This window comes from Schistocerca nitens, chromosome 6 (assembly GCF_023898315.1).
Source record: "Schistocerca nitens isolate TAMUIC-IGC-003100 chromosome 6, iqSchNite1.1, whole genome shotgun sequence".
Classification (NCBI taxonomy): Eukaryota; Metazoa; Arthropoda; class Insecta; order Orthoptera; family Acrididae; genus Schistocerca; species Schistocerca nitens.
The window spans coordinates 232,563,018-232,583,114 of record NC_064619.1 but is presented as its reverse complement, the minus strand read 5'-3'; the positions used below and the strand labels follow the sequence as shown (position 1 = coordinate 232,583,114).

Here is a 20,097-nt window from a genome sequence, read left to right as displayed (position 1 = left end):
ATTCAAATATTAGTGCCCATACTGTAACCTGGGAAAGATCCTGGTGAAGCAACATCATATCGTCCGATTACACTGTCGTCAGTTACGTGTAAGACCTTTGAACGTCTTCTCAAGCTCCGGTCAAAATGTTGGTTAGAAAATAAAGACTTGCTCCCGTAGACGCAATACGGTTTTCGTGAAGGCAGAAGTGCTTTGGACAGTGTATTACACCTCTCGTAATGATGCACAATGAAAAATAACATTCCTGGCTAACTGGTATCTCATGGCTTTATTTATTGATTTCTGGAGGGTTTATTACAATGTCATTATACGTGAACATATTAACAAACTGAAACTGCTACACCTCCCGGTGACGTATTTACGAATTATATATAGTTTGCTCGGCTCTCGTACAGTTTACGTCAGTGGCCAAGACGGTGTATTATATGGCCGTCGTATCCTGTCCCGTGGCCTTCCATAGGGTGCGATACGGAGTCGCTTACTACACGCCCCGTATGTCGCCGACATAGAAACTCTATTTAGCCCCAACATCAAAGTTCTTCTGTACGCGACCGGCATACGTATATACGTGCACTCGCCGTGCTTTTGTGTGATAAAATTACGGATTAACGATGCATGCAAAATGCTGGCCACATGGTAGTTTCAAAATGCACTCACTCTGTCGCCCAAATAATCTGACGCGGTGATGTATACAAGCAAAATGCGCAGTTACGTCCCTCCAGAATTTCAGCTTGATCCGTACAAACTTCCCTTTCAGTTACATGCTAAGCTATTTGGCGTCTACTTCGATCGCATACTGACGTGGAAGTGTCAAGTTGCTTACCTCGTAGGAAAGATGGAATACGCTGTGAATATATTGCAGGTGCCTGCTATAGTTTAGTGGGAAGAGGAACAGACAGTCCTCTTCACTTTGTTCTTGATCCGCTCTGTCTGCGATTATGGCAGCATCGCCTACGGCAACGCAACGAAATCAGCTTTGCGCAAACTCGATGCTCTCCATTATAGAGTGAATCTTGTTCTACTGCTAGTGGAAGCGTCTGTAATGCCGCTATTATGCGACGGCAGACGTCGTCATTATATTTTCCCTTCGGTCTCTTTCAAAGCTGTAGTCCAATTTGAGTGGCTCACACAGGTACCTCATAGGAGAACACCGAACCGAACTCCTTTTAATAGCTCGCAGTTATGAGGCGAGATATCTTTCCACTAGTTCTACAAGACACGAAATGTACTTGCTTTCGCTCTTCATTTGATACATTCCTCGATCAAGCCCCCATTTAGTGTTTGCTTTAACGAGGACGAACATCATTCTCGACCTAGAGCACTTTATTATCCGACACTGACCACTGTGCGCTTGCATCTATACGGATAGCTCTAAAATTGAGGGCGATGTGGGATACGCCCTATTCAGCCCATCTAATAGCACTTACTAAATGCCGGCTGGAGTGGCCGTGCGGTTCTAGGCGCTACAGTCTGGAGCCGAGCGTCCGCTACGGTCGCAGGTTCGAATCCTGCCTCGGGTATGGATGTGTGTGATGTCCTTAGGTTAGTTAGGTTTAATTAGTTCCAAGTTCTAGGCGACTGATGACCTCAGAAATTAAGTCGTATAGTGCTCAGAGCCATTTGAACCATTTTTGAACTTACTAAGTGTTTGCATTTCAGCCTGAATCCTCTATCTACACGGCTGAGTTACTGGCAACCAGGGAGGCCATTTACTATGGCACACACGCGTTCAGTCTGGTACTGATGGTTACGGGCTCCCAAGACGTGTTGCAGAAACTGCAAAATCCTGGATTTGATAACCAAGCTAACATTTATGTATTGGATGTCATGGATGCCGCAACAGACGAACGAACATTGGGCATAGACGTCCAATTACGCTAGATAAAGGAGCATCATGTCATCGGCCTCGCCAAGAGGAGCATTACGGGAGGACAGATACGTCCAACACCGATCCCTTATATGGATGTCAAGTCGACGATTAAGATAGCTGCTTATCACGACTGGAACCGTGAACAGCACATCTCCCAGCACTATAAAAACGGCCACCTAGCAGACATACAACGGAACTTCACTTTTCCATCACGGTTCGCCTCGGTGAAGCTTAGTAGGCGTCAAATGATATCTATCATTCGCATGAGACGAGGGGACGAGTGTTTACGCTGCCCACCTACACTGGTTCAAAGTAATCGGTTCTGGACAATGCGATAAGGACCTAACGGCGATGGCGGATCTTAACCAAATCATACTGGCGTGTATCAAGAACATAGCCAATCAAGCGATCTTGTACAGGAAATTTAATGCGAGATTCTACTCCCTTCCCCACAAGTATAACTGGTTTCCTTACCGATTTGATATATAGCACAATTTACTTGCGGACAATTTATAAGACGCTGGTATTCAGCTACAAACTATAAATTGCTGTGGCTCTCGTCCTCTCGTCGACAACTGGATCATAATTTTGTGGCTCTGAGCACTTTGGGACTTAACTTCTGAGGTTATCAGTCCCATAGAACTTAGAACTACTTAAACCTAACTAACCTAAGGACATGACACACATCCATGCCCGAGGCAGGATTCGAACCTGCGACCGTAGCGGTCGCTCGGTTCCAGACTGCAGCGCCTAGAACCGCACGGCCACTCCGACCGGCCTTAAGAATTTATATTTGTAATTCATACTTTCATTGTTCTACGTGAAATTTACAATTATAAGTTGGCATTATTGTAACTACAGCTGGCTGTAAGGTGTTTGTTACTTTGTTTTTATTTTGCATTAAGATGGATCAAATGGTTCAAATGGCTCTGAGCACTATGGGACTCAACTGCTGTGGTCATAAGTCCCCTAGAACTTAGAACTATTTAAACCTAACTAACCTAAGGACAGCACACAACACCCAGCCATCACGAGGCAGAGAAAATCCCTGACCCCGCCGGGAATCGAACCCGGGAACCCGGGCGTGGGAAGCGAGAACGCTACCGCACGACCACGAGATGCGGGCTGCATTAAGAACTTATGTTTATATCTCAAACTCTTATTAATGTTCTAGTGAGAAATTTGCAATCGTGTTAACATGGCTCAGTTTTAACTGCTGTTGGCTGTATGATCATTGCTACCAAAAGCCAAAATAAATTAATATGAAAGTAACTTTTGTGTTAAGATTTTGATAACGTCATGTTTACGTGAAAGGGACTGCGATATATTTTGTGAATGTATCTTGAGTAGAGCGTTACCGAATAAAAAATACAGGGTTCTATTTTTAAAAAATTGTATTGCTGTTTGTACCTGCGTAAAAGTTACAAGAAAGGCTATCTTGCTGGTTAATGTACCTCTGGAAGCTAAAGAGGATTTACTTGACTCAGTTCTATTTTACTTCTGGTCAAAAAGTTATTTGATGTAAAATGGAACGCTCTGTACAGGTAAACCAGCGAAGATCGCGTGCTGTTTGATTTATTGAGTGTTCCTCTCATCGGTGCCAACATCCTCAGATATTCATTGCCCTGGTTGCAAAACGTTAGTGGTTTAGCGCACCGCTGTGTGTCATCCTCACCATAAAGTTGGCTATGATGCCGACCTGTACGTGAAACCTCTAACTTGTCGCGGATAGGGCAATGAATATCTGAGGATGCTTGCGCGTGATGAGAGAAACTACTCAATAAATCAAATAACACGCGACATGTGCCGCACTGTCTGCACATTAATGTAATGTTTGTGTTGGATCTAACTCACTGTATCATTTGCGTTGCAATTTTCTCATATCTAGACGCAGGGAAACAGCATTTAAAGTCAACTGCATGTGAGCCTTTAGAACTGTGTACAAGAACTGGATTCGATATCAGATATTCACATTTGACCGAACGTGCACTCTTCTCTCTTTAAGCGATCTTGGAGCACTGACTTGTAGCTTGAAACTGTCAGAGATTTTCTCGAATTCTTTCAGATTCTCAACACGGACTAAACAGATCTCAACATTACAAGCTTTTCATTTAATCTTCATGAAATTCATCTTCAATCAGAAATTGTATAAATGCACTTTCTAATTATTTAGAAACTGATGACATAACTGTCCATCACACGAGTACTCACAAAAGGAAGTGCAGGCCGTAGTGAGGAAGTTATAACAATCGTACAACCTCTTTTCCTCATCCCTTATCGTCTTTTATTACGCGTATCTGGTTGCTCCCGTCAAGTTGCGTGACCTTGCCAGAACCTTGACTGTCTATCGTGGTGTATAACTTCGGATGCGCAACCAAAACCAATAATATTAACACTTTGAATACTATTGTAGAGAAAACTGAACTTCCGTACTATGTCAACCTCGTTTGTACTGAATATTAATTAGGATTTCGTACTACTTTCGGAGAATTTAGCGGGCAAACTAGAGGGTTGTTGTATCCATAAACGAAGTATACACTTCACAGCGCTGTTACCTGTTTATTAACGTTTCCTGCTAAATAATAGTGACAGCATTTACAATTGGGCGAAGAACTAATGCTAACTCACATTGAAAACTTACCTTCTGAAAATCGTTAGTTCTACCAATTAATACCGGTCAGCACGTTCTGAATGGCCGAATTTCGAAAGTAAATCTGTTCATTAAGCTTAAATCACCTATTGCATTTATATTTTAATAAATGCAACTATTGCTCTTAGTACTAGAGTGAAACTCACAAAATCTTAAATGACTTCCTTTTTGCACATTAAGAACTTTGAACGCAAAAACGAAATCTATTACTGTCGTTAGGGCGAAGTTATTTAAATCTGAGAGTTTTAGTTTTTGAATATAAACTAAGGAAATTTAAGAATGTCCATCAAAAGATCTCCACTGTCTTACTTTAATAATCCATACAAGCATGGCATTCACTGTTGTTACTTTCCCACACACTAAATAATAATTCTGAGATAGGATTTAAGCAAAATGGTTGTAGGTAATTGAAATAAGATGGTAAACTGGCTATAGTTAACTGTCAATACGTTGAACAAAAAGCACTTGTATTAACAGATATTGTTAACATAAGCCCTACGTCCCGTTAATTGATAATGAATTACATTTCCTGCAGCTAGCCTTGTCAGAAGCTGTGCAGTGGAGAATGTGGTACAAAAGTACTTCCACAGATTCGTGACCTCTATTATTAATTATACAGATGAAAAATGCCATAATGTCTGCCTTTGAGGAACTTTATTGGAGTTAGATGGTGTAATTTTTGCTGCACCGGGAAAAGTCCTGCACCCACTGCTACAACTTACTAGGGATGACTTACTGTCGGAGAAGTGCTGTTTACCACCTTCTTTAACGAATTATACCAGTTTTAGCACAAAATATATAATATTTTCTTGAGTGCGCCAATAGATGTCTTCACTGACCACTGTTCGCGGGCTTCTTTCTACAATCCAGTCTGTTTGCGGTATACGTAGGGAACACAGAACGGAACCGACAAGAGACGCCTACCAACGCTATCTCGGCAGTGACCGCTGGGTCAGTCTACTCCTCGTAGAAAAGGAGTTCACAAAAGCTAACGACTAGGGAAAATAACTTGGCCGTTCTCAGGGGTAATAGCTTCCCTACTTCTTTGACACAATACTCGTTTTCTTCATAGTAATGAAATATAGCATCCTTAGAAAAAGCTCGGATTTTACAAATAAGAATTTTTGAAATCCGTAATTATTTAACATCGAAGTCAAAGTGTAGTTACTAATCACAGTTTACTTTTACAATGGTTCGATTACATTTTTTCCTGACAATAACCATTAATTAAGCATTACCAAACTAGGTCAGATATCGACAACATACTACCTGAATGTAACTGAAATATTTCCAGAATTGAAGGTAGGAGACTAGGTACTGGCGGAATTAAGGCTGTGAGGATGGGTCCTGAGTCGCGCTTGGGTAGCTCAGTGTTAGAGCACTTGCCCACAAAAGGCAAAGCTCCTGAGTTCGAGTCTCGGTCCGGCACATAGTTTTCATCTGCCACGGAATTTGGGCAGTAATGCTGTTCCGTTAAGTAGAATTTAGATCTTGAAGCTATCTGTGCAGAAAATGTTATGAAAAGAGATTTCGTCTTGAGGCTAAGATTAAAAGACAACATCCAGGAAAAAAGGGGAGCAAATAATATTTAACGTAACGATCAGCAATAATTGGTGCAGTGGGACTCTGGTATATTGAGGACAATTACCACAAATGCAATGACGGGAAAAGATGTCAGCAAGTGCGAGGTATCTTCTAGCTCTGACGCTAAGCATAGCGATGTCATACTGCCAGAGCATTTATCCCGGCACTTGGCGAGGAGTTGACTTCTGGCGGCAAGCAGTAAGACACCAAGCAAGAGGTAATACCGATGACGGGGTGCGGTTAATACTGGCGATCTTCGCACAGCCGTATTAGAGAGGATAGTAAACAATCGAATGGAATGCTCGTGCAGGCTCAGTTTTGGACAAAGCAGGATGCAGATTTGGATTCATTGGCAGGTCACTGGTAACATGTAGTCAGTCTACAAAGAAAACTGCTTAGAGCAGACGTGTACATTCCAGCGTAATATTCTGATCAGCTGTATCGGATCCATGTCAAGTATGACTGGCGGGCAATTCTGAACGATTTAAAAGAAGGGCAGCATGAATGGTCACTTGTTTGACTCAGGAGAGAGCATCACGGAAATGCTGAAAAATCTTAATTGGTAGTGGTTTGAACATAGACCGTAGTTATGCCTCAAGCCTGCTTACAATGTTTCAGACACTACAATTAAGTTAGGAATCGTGGAACATACATTCCAAGAAAAAAAAAAAAAGACTCTGCACGAAGTAACTATCAGAATGGGACGGAAATCGGTAGATGTGATGTGAATGTACAGACATACAAATGATGACAATTCAGAAAAGTTGCCGGCCGCGGTGGTCTAGCGGTTCTAGGCGCTCAGTCCGGAGCCGCGCGACTGCTACGGTCGCAGGTTCGAATCCTGCCTCGGGCATGGATGTGTGTGATGTCCTTAGGTTTAAGTACTAAGTTCTAGGGGACTGATGACCATAGATGTTAAGTCCCATAGTGCTCAGAGCCATTTTTTCCGGAAAAGGTGGATGATTCTTTCCAGAGAAAGAACTTCACGAACTGTGCAGGTCAATAAGGCGTTGGTCGATGTCTGGCCGTTATGCAAGCAGTTATTCACCTTATCATTTATTTATAGAATTTCTGGATGTGCCAAATTCTGTCTAATTGGCGCGTTAGATCGTCAGATCCCGTACTGGTTGGAGGGCCACACCAATAATACTCCGGACGTTCTCAATTGGATAGAGATTTGGCAACCTTGTTGGCCAAGGAATGGTCTGGGAAGCGCTAGAACAAGCAGTAGAAACTCCGTATGCTCACGGGAGTTATCTTGCTGAAATGTAAACCCAGGTTTGGTTGCCATAGAGGGCAACAAAACGGGGCGTAGAGTATCTTCGACTTACCGCTTTGCTGTAAGGATCCACGAATGACAACAAAATGCACGCTACTATGGAAATAAATGGCACCCCAGACCATCACTGCTATTTGTCCGGCCGTATGGTGGGCGACAGTCTGCAAAGAAGTTGTCCGGGGCATCGCCAGTCACGTCTTCTCTGGCTATCGAACGGGACTCATTGCTGAAGTCAGTTTTACTCCAGTCAGTGGGATTCCGATAATAATAATTACGTCGTGGTGAGTCTTTTCTTGTCTTAGAGTGTCCTACAACCCAGTAAGTACCGATACCGTAGCGACTGCGAAGGCCACATTGGACTAATCACAGCGCACAAAGTCACATTCGTTCTCATTGAAATCTATACGTGATCTGACCAGTAAGAAGCTGTAACAATCTGCTAGGCGCTTCACAGTAGTTAGCAGAGTATTTATGTAGATGAACATCTACAGGAGAAAAGTAATGAGACTGACTACGCTGTGAGCGATCTGGCAACGCTATGTTGTTTCATGTACTTGTGTAGACCTGTGTGCACATCCGTTTCAGATGCTCAGTCCAAGTTTCAGTTCCGTACAACTATAACGTGACTTTTGAGAGGCTATCAGTGAAGTTTTGTTGTGTGTTACGAGAATGGAAATGCGTACTTTAGAACAACGTTCTGCAACAAAGTTTTGTGTTAAACTTAGGGTATTCGTGATTGTGACCTTCAAAATGCTGATACAGGGTTGTAGGGAATATACCACATCAAAAGCACAATTTTTTCACTAGCATAAATCATTTTTGGAAGGTCAGGAATCTGCTGAAGATGAACCTCGCTCAGGGAGACCTTAAACTTCAAAAACCAGACGAAAATGCAGTACATGTGCATGCTCTTGTGGGACCAGGCTGACGGTTTACAATAAGGATGATGGGTGACCTGTTGAACTCATACACTTTTACCGTACATCAAACCTATAGAAAATTTGCACATGCGAAAGGCTTGTGTATAAATGGTCCGAGAAACCTCACAACTGAGCGAAAGGACGATAGAAATAATGTTTGCGTTGATATAATTGAAAGGTTGCCAATGACCACGAATGGTGCAGCCGTGTGATCACAGGTGATGAATCCTCAATTTCTGAGTAAGATCCTGAGACAACGTGGCAAAGTGGGAAAAGGCACACTGAAACATCTCCTCAAACGGAAAAAGATCGAATAAGCAAATCAAAGATCAAAACAACGCTGAGTTGGTTCTTTGACAGTATGGGTATTGCGCATAAAGATTTTGTTCCTCCAGGACAAACTGCCCATCAAGTGTTTTACAAAGAGGTCCTCGAAAGTCTCGGAAAAGGGTTGAATCGGGTGGGATCACACGGCCACTTCCAGCACGAAATTTTTGATCTCAAAAGGCGTTCCTGTTTTTCCACATGCCCCCTGTACACCTGATCTGTCTCAACCCTCCGCCACACACCGTCAGGTGGCTTGCGGAGAATGAATGTAGATGTAGATGTAGATCTCAGTTCTTGCGACTTTTTTCTTTTCCCAAAGTGGAAAAATGTCTTAAAAGGGCGTTATTTTGAGACTCTGGATGACAATCAAAAGAATGCGACCGACATGTTAAAGCGCCCTTCCAGTTGATGTATTTCAGCGCTGCTGCCGAGAATAGGAACAACGCCTCGGTCCGAGTACGGCTGTCGGAGGGAGCTCTGTTGAAGGTGACATTGTTGTTGTTTGAAAAAGAAATAAAAACTTTGGTAGATAAAACATCACTCTCATTATTTTTCTCACACACTTCGTATTTCCATCGGAAAAAAAGACACTACTTCTCGTCGTAGTTTGTACTTGCACTTTCACACAGAGTCTAAAAGTCTCAACTAATTTTATCCATATAGATTGTTGCTGAATTCAGTATTTTTAGTTCAAAGTAAAATTGTTGAGGGAGACCGCAACCAATCGCAAATACTACTCGAGAACTGGTTTATTTCATTGCACTTGCCTGTTTCATTACACTAGGCCTACCTTTATATTGCTACACTTGTGTCATTACGCTGTAACTGTCGTCAGTGACATGTTTCTCTTCCTAAAATGCGTGGACGATGAACGATATCTCACTTCTTCTGATTCCTTTATTTGCATATTTGTAAAAATTCACAATATACCTAAATACACACAGTATGCACATACCTTTTTTAATAAACATGGCACATGGTTGCCTCAAACACTCCTCACAACAGTCTTACCGGCAGCCATGTGCTCTGCAAGCTTTTTTTTGTGCCTATGTTCGTATATGAATGTAGCTGCAGGATCCTTGTGCTCTCATGAATGATAGCGAAATCAAAACGTTGCGTACATTTTGGTTCTTTATGTCGTAACTGCAGCGCTATGTGGTACCACAGTCAGTAGTACTGGTTACTGTCTCGTAATGAACAGGTGACTTCCTGGGCGAGTTCCATTCGACACCGCGGCCTCTGCTGAGACAGCATGGTTGCCTCAAACACTCCTCACAACAGTCTTACCGGCAGCCATGTGCTCTGCAAGCTTTTTTTTGTGCCTATGTTCGTATATGAATGTAGCTGCAGGATCCTTGTGCTCTCATGAATGATAGCGAAATCAAAACGTTGCGTACATTTTGGTTCTTTATGTCGTAACTGCAGCGCTATGTGGTACCACAGTCAGTAGTACTGGTTACTGTCTCGTAATGAACAGGTGACTTCCTGGGCGAGTTCCATTCGACACCGCGGCCTCTGCTGAGACAGCCCTCCGGTCCTCCGGAGCCAGAGTTCGACTCCGGGCTGGTGACAAACGTGACGGCGCAGCTGGGAGCCACGGCCTACCTGCACTGCCGCGTCAAGAACCTGGGTGAGCACGCGGTGAGTACCGCCACCGAAGGCCCCAAAACCTGGTACCACACTAAACACAAACACGAATATAGACTTCTGAAAGACTGCAGCGGTGCAGTCTTCTAAATGGTTCAAATGCCTCTGAGCACTATGGAACTTAACTTCTGAGGTCATCAGTCCCCTAGAACTTAGAACTACTTAAACCTAACTAACCTAAGGGCATCACACACATCCATGTCCGAGGCAGGAGTCGAACCTGCGACCGTAGCGGTCGCGCGGTTCCAGACTGTAGCGCCTAGAACCGCTCGGCCACTTCGGTTGGCTGCAGTCTTCGAAGCATGTAGTTTAGAAATCAAAAGAGTTTTCATGTGACTCTTTTACAAATGAGATCTAAATTGGTCAATTTTCTATTACCATGTAGATCTCTGCACAAGTATGGAAAAGTGTGAACAGTATTTGATCGCATTTTCATTAAACTAACCGAAATGCGACGTCACTCTAACGCGATTAACAATATACTTCCGTGATAAATTACGCCAATTTACTAACAATACGTAATACTATGACATCTACAAAATAGCAGTCTGTGTAGTTCTTTTAAGCGGGAAACGCAAGGTACGAGGAAGTAAAAGTATAAACTTCTTTCATGTTGCTTCCAAAATGGATGAGGTTAATAAACAACTCAGTTTATTTTAAGTGAAATGAACATATAAAAAACCGAAATCATCAATTTTCTTTTCATAAGTCAACAGAGAGACATTGTGTACACTCAGAAAGAACTAAAAACGTAATATATAAAAACTAGTAATAAATGGCCATGATGGTACAGTGTTTAGAGCACTAAATTCCGGTGCTGGAAGTCCCGGCTTCAATCCCGGCTAGGGGCAGACATTTTTCCTCGATACAGTTCCTCTAAAACGACCTCAGAGTCACTTAGGCAGCTACCAAATGAGTACCGGGCAACGTTCCCGTCGTCTCACCGGTGAGCTTGCCAACCGCCCCCCCCCCCCCCCGTGCTACCCCTCCCCCCTAGCACCGCAGCGAAGGAAGGATGTAGTTTACCTAACGTGAAGTCAACAGCCTGTTTCAAAGTAACTGTCACTACTCCCGATGTCAATGACCTATACTCTGTGGTCATGCATAAATTAAAAATTTTTGCTCCTATAATAATTATACGACACTGTATCTCTACTGGGCATGGAAGGATACCTCTGTGTAACTTCCTGGCACGTTGAAACTGTGTTTTGGACCCATACTCGAACTCGGAATCTTTGCCTTTTCCCTAGCAAGTGTCCACCGACTAACACTCCCAAGCACGACTACCCGTCCCGTCCTCACAGCTTTGCTTCCGCCATTGCCACATCGCCTGCCTTCCAAACTACACAGAAATTCTCTGGCAAAACGTGCGGTACTAGCACTCCTGGAAGAAATGATATTGCGGACACATGTCTTAACCACAACCTGTGAGGACGGGTAGTTAACAGTGCTTAAATACCTTAGACGAAAATGAAGAAACGGTTTTATACTGTTCCCCGAGTTATGTAATATTCTGGCCAAGCACAATTAGCACTAATGCCCTTTAAAAAAATAAGAAATTCTGTAAATTAATGAACTTTTTATATCTGGGCTTCACAGACACGTAGAACTTTATTAACGACATCATATTTACGCCGGTGACTGTAACACCTAAAATGAGCTGACATATAAATGTGTTTAGGTTGACATGGCCTAAAAGCCGTAACATCTTCACTTGATAATGGCCTAAGGCCGAAATTGCAATCGTGAAATAAAGAAAGTGTCACAGTCATCTGCATAAATATGATGTGTTTTTTAAAATTCGGTAAAGTTATTGCCAGTGTAGTTCAAAGGTCCCGTACAAAGTTTTAATCTGCTGGGACGTTTCACATTAGTGCACACTCCGCTGCAGAGTGGAAACTTCATTCTTGATAACTGTGTGTATTTACGACAAATCACGAACGCATATTTAACGTACACATGGATATCGCATCACGGCTGTCATAGTCATTTTCCACAATCTCTGGTTGGGTTTTCTTTAGCACGTAATCATCTTCATTTTTCCTGTCCTACCACCACGTTTCTCTCTCCACTACGTCTTTATCTTCTCCCCTCTTCATCACACACTCCTTCAATCCAACGATCCATCTGTCTCTAGGACTACCTCTAGGTCTGCCGTCTCTTACTATCATTTCATGGGATTCTATCGGTATCCTGCAAACATCAATTCTTCTAACATGCCCGTCACATCTTAAACTTATCTTTTCTATGGCCTCCTGCATACATTTCTCTTTCAATATATCTCTTGCCGCCTCATTCCTCATTCTACCCATTCTACTCAATGCAATTCCGCTCAAAGGTCATAAAAATGCGAAACGATGGGGTTCTTGAAAAGATGCCCCCAAGCTGAAACCAGGAATGCGAGAAGCACAATGAAAAATTACAGATTATACGTCAATCCCTCTTATCAACTACACTGACGGGAAAAAAAGCGCAACTCTAAAAAATACGAAATGTAGAGTAATGAAATTTCCGGAATACGTTCGTCTGAGCAACATATTTAAGTGACTAACGTTACAAGACCACAAGTTAATGAACACGCGAGATAAGCCGTTGCAAATGTCAAATGCTGGTACATTAATAACCATAGCGTTGACTGCGAGTATGCAAACGTGCATGCGGCGTGTTGAAAACGGAGTTCCATGCCTGTTGCATTCGGACGGTCAGTACAGTGACGGTTAATACTGTTTGTAGATGACGCTGGAGTTGTTGTCCGATGGTGTCCCATATGTGTTAAACTATTGGAAAACCCTCAGGAATGATGTTCATGAATGGCAGCACAACAGATCGAATCACCAGATTGACGTACAAATTTGTAGTCAGGAAGCGTGGAATAACAACGAGAGTGTTTTCCAGACAACAACTCCACGGGATAGGCCCAGTGTGCCTAGCACATAAACAGGTTGGTCGCTGACCCTCAACCGACCTCCTAACGAAGCACGGCCATCACTGGCACCGAGGCAGAACCAGATTTCACCAGAAAACACAACAGATCCTCACTATGCCCTTCACTGAAGTCGCGAATGGTGGAGTAGAATGCACGCTACTGGGCTTTTACCTCCGAGGGCTCGGAGCAGTCCTCTATGTAACCGGTTTGTAGCAGAAAGTTGTGTCACTGTAGTACCAACCGCTGCTCAGTTGCTGCGGCAGATGCAGTACGATGCGCCACAGCCACGCTCCAAACACGAAAGTCTTGCCTCTCGATAGCGCCACATGGCCGCTCGGAGCCCAGTCTTCCCGCGACCATACATTCTCGCGACCACCTCTGCCAGGAATCATGTACAGTGGCTACATTCCTATCAAGTCTTTCAGCAGTATTGTAGAAGGGACACCTATCCTCTCGTTGCCCTATTACAGGATCTAATTCAAACTCAATGAGGTGCTGATAAATGGCGTCTTTGTCGCCTTAAGGGGCTCCGGAAAGGCTCAAAATCATGAAAAGTTCAATTTTTACTTTTTTGCGTTTTCTGAATCTGCAGACTATTACCTTTTAATAGATATATAATTTATTCAATTCCGAAGACTACAACTATTTTTAATTTTTTTTTGAAATGTGTTCTACATGGGCGTGACCCACTGTGGCGCTGTTAAACTGCTGTCAAATGGTGTTATTATTAACGTCCGTGTTCATCAGGTACATTTTAGTGATGTGAGATAAAGTATGTGTTGTGGCTAACCTGTGATGGTTCAATATATATCGCTGGTGTGATTGTCGATTGTTTCATATTTATTTACTCTGTCGTTATCTCGAAAATATTCGTAATTAATTCTGTTTCTTGAGTTTCTGTTTTGTTGAAGTATAATAATGAGTAAAAGTAAAGTTATTAGAAATCCTCTGAAGGCTTTTAAGAAAAGGAGAAATGTTGGAAAGCCAAAGGTATGTGTTATTACTGTAAACAATAAAGACGATGAAAATCCCCAACATAGCTTGTGTCCCAAAGAAGAAGACAGTTGGTGTAAATATAACAAAGGATTGCTAACTGGTGAAGTGTACACTCATAAGCATAGTCTGCCTCATGCAATAATGGAGGTGATAAAACCTATTTTCAGAGACTTAGCAGCACCTGAACTGTTGAAAAAGTGTATTCACGGAAAAACTCAAAACCCCAATGAAAGTGTAAATAGTGTTATATGGTCGAGAATCCCCAAGACTGTATTTGTTGGAATAGAAACACTTCACTTTGGTGTGTATGATGCTGTTGCGACTTTCAATGATGGCAACATTGTATGGTGCAAGGTATTTAGAAATATGGGAATGAAGATAGGTTCTAACATGGTACGAGCGATGCTTGCTTTAGACAAGGAACGCCTTCGGGCTGCAGACGGGGCTGTAAGGAGTCTAGAAATACAAGTAAGAGTAAACAGTATGAGGAACAAGAGGAAGCTGGAGGAGGAGTTTGCAGAGGATGAAGATAATCCATCCTATGGACCTGGAATGCACTAAAAAGTTAATCCAATCTTTGTCGCTCGATTCCCAAAACTTTTATTTTCTCATACTAATTACATGTTTTCTAAGGATCTTCCAAACATTTGTTTCAAACTTTCAGTAAATGTTACACAGTACCTTCTGCATAATTTAACACAGCCATTTTCCAAAAAACTGTATATTTTTGAATATATAAATAAAAAATTGCAAATAAATGTTGTGAATTTTCATTACAATTGAAAAAAAATCATCTTTAATAACTGAACTAAAATTTTGTAAAATCCCTGTGTTAAGTTGTAGCCCATATTCCAATAAATAATCTGTAAAAAGTTCAACTTCCTACCTCAAATACTTTGTGAGGAAAGATGTAATTTATAAGCGTTATTTTAACATTGCAAGTATAGGGCGTTCCGGAGCCCCTTAAAGGCAGTCTTGAGTGTCATCAACTCACCATGTCCAATCTCAAAGGTAATAAGTAACGGTCACGACCGTTTACAGCGAGTATTTATATCATACCTGATTTGCATCCTCATAGTGGCGCTACTAGCGCTCCCCTAATGCGACTGGCGAGAAATTACAGTAGACATCAACATTCAGATGAAGAAACACGCCTACCAACTTTCGTTTATGTTGCACAACTGCATCTTGGTGCTGCGATTTTTTTCCGCCTGTGTATGTTAAGGATCAGGTATTCTGTCTGTACACATACAGGCATATCAACTCAGTACGACTTTGCTTATCCCTTTATTGTTTATGTAAATGCGTCATATGTATGTTAGAGGTATATCTCATTTTGTTTATTTTCATAACAAAACCAAATGTTGTTTATCATTTTCTACTGTTATTCGGGTGCCTCATTACGATCCCTGTGATTGAAACTGGTAGTTCAAAAAAAAGTGTGTAAAAGGCATTAGTTTACTCTGCTGATCTTAAGTTCATGAAATATTTATCAGTAGTGAGGCACCATTTAAACCTTTGTGTTCAAGATAGAAGCTGGATGTAAGGTACACTGCCCTCCATAAGTGTGGAAACACCATGCTGCGTATTACAACGGAGCAAGATGGAAGTGATCTATGTGAGTTATTGGTTAGAATACGGAATAGCAATCTCAAATAACGGTTAATAATGACACGTACAGTATTGTACACTTAATTATTGTACATATACACACATATTGGAACATACTATTATTGCTCCGTTTTATGTAAACCGACGTTACCTGTCCCAGCAGTTCTACTAAACACGCCAGGTAGCGCGAGTAGACCGCATGACTATGTAGAGGTACGTTGTTTACATTTCTGTTCACTTGTAGTTGCGTTTCCATAAAGGTATAACACAGCGCGAAAGTAACTGAAACTGGTCCCATAGTGCCAGATTCCTTATGAATCACGGGTAATGATAATCACTTTGCACCAAGAAGGCAATAGTGTGCTACAAATAGCAAAGAAACTGATGATTTCCAAGCAGAGTTGTCTACACCATACACCGGCATCGAGAAACAGGCTCCCATGAAGATCGTCCTCGCTCAGGAGCACCCAGGAAAATATCAGAACGCGACGGAAAGTATTTGGTAGTGGCCAGTAAACGTAACAGATTAAAAACTGTCCGTGAATCGAATGCTGAACTAAACGCAACTTGGGTTACACTGGTGAGTGACTCAATAGTGAGACGACGCATGGCAGACAACAACCTCCGAGGTCATGTAGCAACAAGGAAACCACTTTTGCGCCCTGTTAACAAGAAGAAAAGGCTTCAGTGGGCTAAGACACACGAACATTGGACAGTGGGTGATTGGGAAAGAGTCTTATTCACTGATGAATTCAAGTTCGAAGTATTTGGAAGTAAACGCCCTCAATTTGTACACCGTTCACCTCATGAACGCTTGAATCCTCAGTGCATAATTCCAACTGTAAAGCATGGAGGGGGTTCTGTGATGGTATCGGGATCTTTTGGAGGGAATAAAGTCGGAGATTTGGTGAAAATAGATGGAAAAATGACCCAAAAGGATTATCATGCCCTTCTGCAGCGACGTGCTAAGACATCTGGTTTGCGTCTGATTGGGAAAAGGTTTGTCTTGCAGCAAGACGACGACTCGAAACATAAGACTCGCTTGTGTCAGAACTATGTGAAGTCTCTAGAGGTTCGTAAAATATTGAAAAACATGGAATGGCCGTCCCAATCTCCTGATTATAACCAAATCGAGCTGCTGTGGGGTGAATTTGACAGGAGGATCCGAAAACGGGAAACCATGAGTGGGTCACAATTTTGGGAGGTCCTGCAGCAAGAAAGGAGATTAATTCCAACTAAAACCTTAGTAAAACTGACTCAGCACATGCCGACAGTGTGCAAGGCAGTGTAGAAAGCAAAGGGTGGCTATTTTGAGGAATCGAAAATTTCATTGTTGTATCTTCCTATGTATTATTTGAGCTTTATAAACATTTGGAAAACAACAAAATGCATTTTATACTGTATTTCCTTTCCTTGTCTATAATTACTAGGGGTTTCCAAACATATGGAGGGTAGTGTACCTAATAAGAAAACGATTCCAGTGTTCTGCTTTGTATTTTAGCTTTAACGTAACAGGGTCTAACTACTTCAGATACGTATCTGGGCTATCTAGGAATTGTTGTTTATTCTTTCGATATTTCTCCTGAACACCGACCATGATATTCACTATTTGCCTAGTCGTTAGCCTTAGGATAGGAAGTAACGGTGCTAGACCCTGTCTGCTTGTGTTACAGGTCTCGTGGGTGAGGAGGCGAGACTGGCACATCCTGTCCTCGGGACTCTACACGTACACCAATGACGACCGCTTCCAGGTAACCAGCTTCAACAACCGAGAAGACTGGACGCTGCAGATACAATACGTCCAGAAGAGGGACAACGGCACTTACGAATGTCAGGTGCGTACTTTGCGATAAGAGAAGTAAAGTCTTTCATTCACCTCCACCAAGGGAATTGATTTTTTAACCAAGTTCCGGAGTAGTTTTAGAACCGTTGTGGATTTAGCTCCTGCTCTGTAATACATGTGAAAGGAACACGCTAGAGATGTGTTAGTAAGACGCCCACTGTAACGAAAGCCAGCCATTCAAGCGGTAGTGGATCTTCGCATAAGCGATCACGAAGAAAGCCGATATTTGCGGCGCAATGTCCTACTATGGTTGAAGTGCGACAGAACATATGGTTGTATCGTCACCAGGTCGGACCAGGGCGAACTAGAACATGGGTACAGTACTTAAGACTCACATTCGGGCTAGTGGCATTCAAAAACACGTTCAGTTCCTCGTCCAGCTTGTCTACCGCCCGCCGCGAGTTCCTCTACAGCGTCATGCGGATGTGATATGTACATCTACATCTACATCTATATCATACTCCTATGATGTGTGGCAGACGGTAGTTTCGGTACCACTGTCTGATACCTCCAATCCTGTTCCACTCTCTGACGGTGCGTGGGAAGAATGATTGTCGGTAAGCCTCTGTATTGGCTCTAATTTCTCGAATTTTTTGATCGTGGTCATTAGGCGAGATGTATGTTGGGGGAAGTAATCTGTTGTCTGACTCCTCCTGAAAAGTGCTGCCCCCGAAATTTCAATAGTAAATCTCTCCATGATGCACAAAGCCTTTGTTGTAACGTCTGTCAGTGGAGTTTGTTTAGCATTTCCGTAACGCTCTCTCGCCAGCTAAACGATCCCGTGACGAAACGCGCCGCTCTTCTTTGGATCTCCTCTATCAGTCCTACCTGATAGGGAACCCAGACAGACGAACAATACTCAAGAATCGGGCGAACAAGCGCCTTATAAGCATCTTCTTTTGTGGAGATGTCAAATTTCTTTAAGATTCTTCCGACGAATTTGAGTCTGGAGTCTGCTTTTCCCGCTATCTGTTTTATGTGGTCATTCCTCTTTAGGTCGCTCTGGATAGTTACGCCTGGTGTAGCTGCACAGTGGTGGATTTCTTTTGCTATGTATGCGCAATATGTTACATTTATTTACGTTCAGGATCAACTGCCAGAGTCTGCACCGTTCATCAGTTCTCTGCAGGTCGTTCTGCAAATTCTTAGAATCTTCTGGCGTTGCTACTTTGGTACAAACAACTGCATCGTTTGCGAATAGCCTTAAAGAGCATCCGACGCTTTCTACTAGATCATTTATATATATTGTAAACAGCAACGGTCTTATCACACTTCCCTGTGGTACTCTGGATATTACCTTAATATCTGTCGATTTAGTTCCGTTAAGAGCAACGTGTTGAGTTCTATCTGCAAGAAACTCTTGAATCCAATCGCATGTCTGCTCCGATGCTCCCTAAGCTAGTATTTTTTTCATTAAACGGCAGTGTGGGACGGTGTGAAACGCCTTACTGAAATCAAGGAACACGGCATTAACCTGAGCGCCGTTGTCCACTGCGCTGTGGATCTCATGGAGGAACAGAGCGAGCTGAGTTTCGCAGTATCCCTGTTTGCGGAATCCATGCTGATTTTTATAGAGGAGCAGTTCATTTACCAAGAACGTCATAATTATTGAGCATAAAACATGTTCCATAATTCTACAACAGATTGACGTCAATGATATAGGTCTATAATTGTGTGGATCTGTCTTAACGGCCTTTCTTAAAAACGCGAATGACCTGAGGTTTTTTCCAGTCTTTAGGGACCTTACGTTGCTCAATCGATCTACGTTAAATTACTGCTAGAAGGGGAGCAAGTTCTTTCGCATAATCTTCATAGTATCTTATAGATACCTCATCTGGTCCTGAAGCCATTCCACTACTAAGCGATTGTAACTGCTTTTCATTTCTGCGATCAGTTATCTCAATATCTGCCATTTCGATGTTTGTACGAAGATTCAAAGGTGGGACTATATTACGATCTTCCGCGGTGAAACAACTTCGGGAAGACCGAGTTCAGTATTTCGTCCTCTCGGTTATCTTCCGTTGCGATGACGGTGTGGTCGCTGAGAGAATGAATAGATGATTTTGCTCATTTACTGATTTTACATACGACCAAAATCGCTTTAGGTTCTTACTCAGGTCGGTTAACGTCTTACTTTCAAGATTAAAATGGTTCAAATGGCTCTAAGCACTATGGGACTTAACTGCTGTGGTCATCAGTCCCCTAGAACTTAGAACTACTAAAACCTAACTAACCTAAGGACATCACACACATCCATGCCCGAGGCAGGATTCGAATCTGCGACAGTAGCGGTTTCCAAGATTATTGAAAGCTTCTCTCATTGCTCTCCTGACGCTCATTTTCGCTTCGTTCAGCTTTTGTTTGCCAGCTAGGTTTTTATTTCTCTTGAAGTGCTCTTTGTTTACTTAGCACTTTTCTAACACGGCTATTAAACCATGGTGGAT

General features: G+C 42.4%; 1 protein-coding gene across 1 annotated transcript in view; it reads left to right on the top strand.

Annotated features, from left to right (window-relative positions):
• The window catches only part of LOC126262986 (opioid-binding protein/cell adhesion molecule homolog), a 133,834-nt gene that overhangs the window by 27,043 nt on the left and 86,694 nt on the right, over positions 1–20,097 (top strand). The window contains exons 3-5 of the mRNA XM_049959940.1: positions 10,108–10,271; positions 10,663–10,674; positions 17,484–17,645. Coding sequence (XP_049815897.1) covers positions 10,108–10,271; positions 10,663–10,674; positions 17,484–17,645 — 338 coding nt within the window. The remainder of the gene's footprint in view (positions 1–10,107; positions 10,272–10,662; positions 10,675–17,483; positions 17,646–20,097) is intronic.